The 7,500-nt window shown below is 44.0% G+C and overlaps 2 protein-coding genes across 3 annotated transcripts in view; both read right to left on the reverse strand.

The window, feature by feature from the left end:
* nhsa (Nance-Horan syndrome a (congenital cataracts and dental anomalies)) overlaps window positions 1–3,938 on the reverse strand; it is a 44,652-nt gene extending 40,714 nt beyond the window's left edge. Inside the window, exon 1 of the mRNA XM_060894966.1 lies at window positions 3,440–3,938. Coding sequence (XP_060750949.1) covers window positions 3,440–3,710 — 271 coding nt within the window. The 5' untranslated portion in view covers window positions 3,711–3,938. The remainder of the gene's footprint in view (window positions 1–3,439) is intronic.
* Window positions 3,939–5,620: 1,682 nt separating this feature from the next.
* The window catches only part of reps2 (RALBP1 associated Eps domain containing 2), a 17,555-nt gene continuing 15,675 nt past the window's right edge, over window positions 5,621–7,500 (reverse strand). For both annotated transcript variants that reach the window (XM_060894670.1, XM_060894671.1), the window contains exon 15: window positions 5,621–6,738. In XM_060894670.1, the coding sequence (XP_060750653.1) occupies window positions 6,670–6,738 (69 nt within the window). In that variant the 3' untranslated portion in view covers window positions 5,621–6,669. The remainder of the gene's footprint in view (window positions 6,739–7,500) is intronic.

Here is a 7,500-nt window from a genome sequence, read left to right on the forward strand (position 1 = left end):
ACAGAGTATAGGGACAGCGCATGTGCATGTACACAGTGACTCATGTGAAAATGTCTGGTCTAAACACAGAGACAGCTTCCAGCATTTTGTGGCCTGATTCTGTCAGCATCATTTCTGATGTCACACACACACACACACACACACACACACACACACACACACGCTTCTTCGTGAATTGAAAGTTGTGATCTAAGAGAAATAAAACAAGTGTACAGTTACAGAAGAATAATCAGCTTCAGCGCTATAACAGCAGTCTGAACAGACGAAAGTGTAATTAACTACAAGCCTCTATTCAGCTTTAATGTAGCTACTGTTGTGTAGAGTAACTCATTGCACACACACACACACACACACACACACACACACACATACACACATTATCAGTGATTGTGATTAAGATGAGCTCGGCGTGCCTTTAGACTCTACACTGTTAAACAAGGGGGGTGCATTCACAACTGTATTAACACAACAATTAGAGGAATTTAGCAAACATATACATGCAAACACACACACAAACACACACACAAACACACACACACACACACACACAGACACAAATACACACAAAAACACGCACACACAAACACAAACACAAACACACACACACACACAGACACAAACACACACACAAACACAAACACACACACAAACACACACACACACACAGACACAAACACACACACAAACACACACACACAAACACACACGCACACACACAAACACACACACACAAACACGCACACACAAACACGCACACACAAACACACACACAAACACACACACGCACACACAAACACACACACACACACAAAGACACACACACAAACACACACACAAACACACACACACACAAACACACACACAAACACACAAACACACACACACACACACACACACAAACACACACAAACACACACACAAACACACACACAAACACACACACACAAACACACACACAAACACACACACACAGAAACACACACACAAACACACACAAACACACACAAACACACATAAACACACATAAACACACACACAGTTTTACAGTGTGCTATAATTGTGGGGTTTTGTTTTGACTGCTCTTTCACTGTAATTACAGGGTCTGATTGAAAATGAAACACACACACACACACACACACACACACAGACAATCAGGACACAGGAGATAAAAGACTGGAGGTCTGAGCAGTGGTGGTCTGATTTATGGCTGTGTTTAAAATGGAAAAACCAGTTCTAATCAGTACACACTCATAAGGACGGACGGCATCGGGGTCGTGTCCCAATTCTAAAGAGGTGTCTGAGGAGAAAAGGTAAAAGGCTGCAGGAACAAGTTGGGTCATGTTCCCTTTCTGAAAAGAACGTCTGAGATGCCGCCCACTCAGGTGACATCCCATAAGAAGGAAATAAAATATGAAAGTCACTCTTTTTTTTACAGCCTGATAATAAAACAGAGAGCACAGTAAGGCATGAGGTCGTGTCCCAATCCAACATTTACACACTTTACAGGTGTATAAAAATGTCCTTATATACAGAATGGAAGGAAGGAGTTGGTGGTGTCTCAAATCAGATGATGACTAATAAACAGCACTTGGGAAAAGAAATGCATTGGGTCGCATTGTGGCGAGGGCACTAAGTGCTGTACGAACAGAAATAAAGACAACGTTGCCTTATAAGGAAGCAGTCAGAGACATGAATCCACTGGGTCACGTCCCAATCCAACACTGGTAGAAAATCTGGACTGATAGCGGAAAAAATAAAATAAAAGAGACGGGGTGTGTCCCAATCCAACCTGTAGACAACACACTGACCGACGTGGCGTCTCAACTCCATAACGACAAGCAGCTGATGAAGGGAGCGTGAAGGAAGGAAATCGTGTCTCAAACTGACGTTCGTGTAAAATGCAGCCTGCAGGAAAACTGAGAATAAAACGCTTCCCAATCAGAGCTTCCTGACAGCATTGTGGGAATTCCTGCATCCACAGGTGCTCAGCGTCAGCCTGTCACTGCACCGTGACCTCTGACCTCTTACAGGGCCACACTCTCTCACTGAGCCCCAGGGGGCGTGTTGTGATCACTCGGGAGGGCGGGGCAATGTGGAGAGGGGGAGGGGCTTTTTAAAGAAAGAGAAGAGAGGGAGATTGTGAGAAGATGGAAAGAAAACAAGGGAAGGAGAAAGACAGAAAGTAAATGTGAGAGATGACAGAGATGGAGGGAGGGAGAGGGAGAGAGAGAGAGAGAGGGAGAAAGAGAGAGATAGAGAAAGAGAGAGACAGAGAAAGAGAGAGATAGAGAAAGAGAGAGACAGAGAAAGAGAGAGAGAGAGAGAGAGAGAGAGAGAGAGAGAGAGAGAGAGAGAGAGAGAATGACAGAGAGAGACAGAGAGAGAGAGAGAGAATGAAAATAAGCTGACTAGAGAGAGAAAAAGAATGTCCAGTTGCTGGTGTTGTATAATTGTGTAATAACAATGTTATGGAGAGACCAGAGAGAGAGAGAGAGAGAGAGAGAGAGAGAGAGAGAGAGAGAGAGAGAGAGAGAGAGAGAGAGAGAGAGAGAGAGAGAGATGGAACCAGTGTATAAACAGATCAGTGATGTATGACAAACTCCAGATCAACACTGACGCACACACACTTGTCTAATGGAGCATCATCAAGTTAAACACACACACACTCTCTCTCTCTCTCTCTCTCTCTCTCTCTCACACACACACACACACACGCTCACGCACACACACACACACTCAGTGGAGAAAGAAGATGAGCCCCTACAGTGTGTTTATCTCCTAAATGCGTATTTCTTCTGGAATGTGTACACATTATCTGGAGAATTTGTATAAAAACACAAGTTGTGTGTTCATGACGTCATCAAAGAATGCCAAGCCCTTTTATAGTGTTCACACGCACAAAACTACTGTGTGACCTTTTTATTTACTTCTCTTACACCATTGTTCACCATGTTGTGCTGCTCAGATGTGGTCCATATGTTCTTCTGCACAAAGTATTGGCACCCCTTTAACCTCACCACTGAGCTGATATGATGGTTCATTCCCAGTACAGCAGAGACACTGATATGGGTGTGTGTGTGTGTGTGTGTGTGTGTGTGTCTCTGTGTGTCTGTGTGTGTGTGTGTCTCTGTGTGTCTGTGTGTGTGTGTGTTTGTGTGTTTGTGTGAACCTCATGAATCAGATGCTACACAGATCCACTAAGTGAATCGAATTTCTTTTTTTTTAAAGAATCGACTCAGTAACGTGACTCAAACCTGTTACACTGAGATTCAGACTGAACACTGCGTTGTTTATCCTCTTAATCTAACGGACAAAAAGAAAAACCTGTACAAACGACATTCCAGTAAACTTTGGGAAACTTTCTCCAGCCAAACTGATTCCAGCCGAAACGCAGACGGCGTTAAACCGGTTAAACACAACAACATCACGTGTCACTCACGCACTGCCTCCTGTCTGTGGTCCAGCTCCCCGGTGCTCCTCTCCACACGCCGCACTTTCTCCCGCAGGTCCCGCAGCCGCCGGTCAGTGGACGCCAGCTCGCGCTCCAGCTCGTGAAACAGCGAGTCCGCGTGCCGCGCGACGTCCGACAGCTGGCGCACGGTGCGGGACAGAGCGGCGTTACTGAGCGCGCGCAGGTCCTCCGTTAGAGCGGGCGGAGACGCGCTCCTGCACAGCCGCTGTGGCTCCACCGTCCTCTTGGCGAACGGCATGTTAGTGATAAGATTAGTGACTTTACACACCAGCGCGTGCCTGAAGTATAAAAAATCCCACCGGAAGTTCACAAGTTTATTTTCTCATACAAAGAAAATGAATCTGTATATTTTCCACCCGCGGGATCCCGAGAGCTTTTATTCCGGAGGCTCATAACGCGCTCGCGGCTCGGGCTCCATCCTGGTCACACCGGAGCACCGCGAGCTCGTGAGAGTAAAGCACTGTGATGTGACCTGCGCGCGCTGTTTACCACTGCTTTAAACCGGGGGAGGGTTTTATTTAACACCCGGAACGGAACAGAGCAGAGCGGAACGGAGCATCATCACTGTAGCACATTGAAACACACACTAACTCTACTATAACTTTGTGTGTGTGTGTCTGTGTGTGTGCTTGTGTGTGTGTCTGTGTGTAGGTCTGTGTGCCTGTGTGTGTGCTTGTGTGTGTGTGTATGTCTGTGTGTGTGTGTGATTGTGTGTGTGTCTGTGTGTGTGTGTGTGATTGTGTGTGTGTCTGTGTGTGTGCTTGTGTGTGTGTGTATGTCTGTGTGTGTGTTTCTGTGTGTGTGTGTGTGTGTGTGCGGGTGTGTGTCTGAGTGTGTCTCTGTGTGTGTGCGGGTGTGTCTGTGTGTGTGTGTCTGTGTGTGCGTGTGTGTCTGAGTATGTGTGTATGTGTGTGTGAGCGTGTGTGTGTATGTGTGTGTGTATGTGTGTGTGTGTGTGTGTACTGGGCTGACGTCAGCGGCTCTCACTACAGGAAGAGGGTTTAGATTTGGGAGGGTGGGTTTAGTGAAGTCCACACTCAGCAAATGTGAAAGGGTCGTACAGTGTGACGAGCTTGGGCACACAACTCTACATACTTGTGTGTGTGTGTGTGAGTGTGTGTGTGTGTGTGAGAGAGAGAGAGAGATGCAGTGAGAGTCAGTGTACAAGGATGCAGAAAATAGTCGTGTGACCTTTGACCCCAATGTCTGTCAGCTGCCATGAACAAATTTGACCACCTACTGTATATCTATCTATCTATCTGCATGTGTGTGTGTGTGTGTGTGTGTGTGTGTGTGTGTGTGTGTGTATACTGCCCATCTGCACTCTCTCATTATTACTACACAGAAAAAAACTGGAAGTAATTTTACATTTAAAATTCCATTAGAATAAAAAAGACAAAAGAGTTATTTTATAATAAATATTAAAAACATTTTGGTGAAGTGTAATTTTTACACTTAATCAGTAAGACGCATCAAGGCCGAAGTGTTCGTTATGTAGGTCAGTCTGAGACTCATTTGTGAACATGAACATCACTTCTTCACAGAAGAAGAGTGGGATAGAGGGAGAGTGAGGGGTGGATGAGAACCTGAGCTGAACTCAGTAGTTGCTGTTTATGGGGCTGTATCCTGGCAGAACACAGATAAAACACTCATGGCCTAAATCCTGTGTGTGTGTGTGTGTGTGTGTGTGTGTGTGTGGGTGTGTGTAGGGGTGGGGGGGAAGGGGTTCTGCTCACTAAGACACATCTAAAACACATCTCGCTCATTCACCCTGTGGCTGCAGATACATTCAGTAGATCCAGGAGATGTGACATGGTTCTTTAATCTGATTTACTCCATATAAGGGAAATGTGGGAGGAGCTGGTGGTGTGTGATGGAGGATGTGGGTGTGTGATGGTGAAAACATTGTACTTGTTAGAATGTTGGTGTTGGATTAAGAATGTGTGTGTTCAGTGGCGTTAAGGGTTAAGTGTTTGGGCGTGTCTGAGCTTTAGAGCAGGATGTTAAACATCGGAGTCTGATGTTGGTGTTTATGGTGTAGATAGATAGATAGATAGACAGATGGATAGATAGATAAATAGATAGATAGATAGATAGATAGATAGATAGATAGATAGATAGATAGATAGATAGATAGATCACACACACTTCTTACAAATGTATCTTTGGGTTTATTAACATTACCGTTAATGATTTCAGCATCGAGTGTTAAAGAAAAATAATAACAGGTTCTCAGTAAGAGCAGTTTGGTGTTTAAATGTTTTATAGAAATGATACAAAAGAAAGACAACAAATAGAAATAAAGGGAAGTTTCCACAGTGAGCGAGTGACCGGAGACGAGCGGTGAGACGGCGATGCTCTGATCTCATGATAATTCACTGTCTATGGAAATAAAAAATAATACATCATCAGTCGCAAGTTTATTAACCTGTTAATTTAATTGTTTCTTTTATAAAAATAAATGTAGATTATGTAGGAAAATGTGAAGAAGAGCAGATTCCCAGTGTGAGTGCGATGATGACAGTCAGAAACCCTCGTCAAAGGTGCTGTGGAGAACCCTGAACTTTCAGAAGAACCCTTTTAGGAAGCTACAGTAACAACCCTGAACCAGTTGAGATGATTAAAATCTCCTGCCTGTAGGTCACATCTCTGTGGTCTCCATTCCTCTCTGCTGTAACATCTAACACACTGTAAAATAAACTGAAGCCATCATCGTTACGCTGCTGCAGGAGTCCTAACTGGACTCAGTAATGCTCCTCACTCTGCTGATGGGAACATGGAAGGAAAAGAAGCTCAAGTTTAAGGTCAGAATCCTGCAGAACTGACACACTTCTGTTGTGGACAAACATAACATGAGGTCTGAATGCAGTGTGTGGTCCTCTGGTTCTCTTCTGGTTCTCTACGTGTCTCCTTTCCTACTCTATCTCTCTCTTGCTGTCCTTCAGTTTTAGCCCTATAGATCTTGTGTCTGTTTATAAAGTCTGATCTTGTGTCTGTCTGAACTCTGATCACATTAATCAGCATGAAGCTGCTGATCTGGGATCAGTTTCAGCTGTTCAGACTTTAATCAAAGCAAATCAAATCCTAGAATATTGCAGTTCTGAAGGAATACTGTTTCATTGCAATGTTATCAGTGACACAGTGTGTGTGTGTGTGTGTGTGTGTGTGCGTGTGTGTGTGTGTTTGTTTTCAGGAGGTCAAGTGGAGGCTGATGGACGCAGCAGGTCCAGCTGAGACTCTAATGTAACCCTCTGGAGGTGAATCTCCTGTAGAGACAGAGAGAGATTAATATTTTAACTGGATTAAATTAAACAGATTTAATTAAATCAGATTAAAAAACATTCAACAATCTCATTTTGGATAAATTTAGTTTTTTTTTTACTGGAACTCCATAAAGCATCATATGCTCACACACTCTCACACACACACTCACACACACGCCCCTGAATGGTGTCTGGGTCATGACCTTTGAACCCTACCACAGAATCAGAGCAAAGTGAACTTTCACACGTGACTAGCTTTATAGAGATGACCTCTGACCTTTACTTCTGAGCATCTGTGTTTTGTCATTAAATAGCGACTCCGCTGACGTGCGATCGTCTGGACGCTCAGTTCTGACCTCAGATTGTCTCAGACGTGTGAAGTTTCTGTCAGTTTTAGCCTTCGTGTGTTCGTGTCAGGAATCGACAGACATCATGTGCCGAACTTGGGCTTGATGAGACGTGAGTTTACGTGTAGAGAAGCTGATTTAAGGAGGTGTTTATTTTAGTCAGAGGTCAGCAGTTATAAGGTACTAGCTTGAGTTTAAGACACAGAGAGAAAAACTTATCAAGAATCTCATCGTCACGTCACGTACTTCAGCATCTGATGAAACGTGGACAAGATTAAAATAAGAGATAAAGTTAAGACATTTATAGTTTCACTGATGATGCTGTAAATGGTCTGGAATACACACACACACACACACACACACACACACTGTACAGTTGCTCTTGTTCTATTTTGATTGCAAGCTTAAAGAAAGTGTG

Source organism: Tachysurus vachellii, chromosome 19, assembly GCF_030014155.1.
Source record: "Tachysurus vachellii isolate PV-2020 chromosome 19, HZAU_Pvac_v1, whole genome shotgun sequence".
Lineage (NCBI taxonomy): Eukaryota > Metazoa > Chordata > Actinopteri > Siluriformes > Bagridae > Tachysurus > Tachysurus vachellii.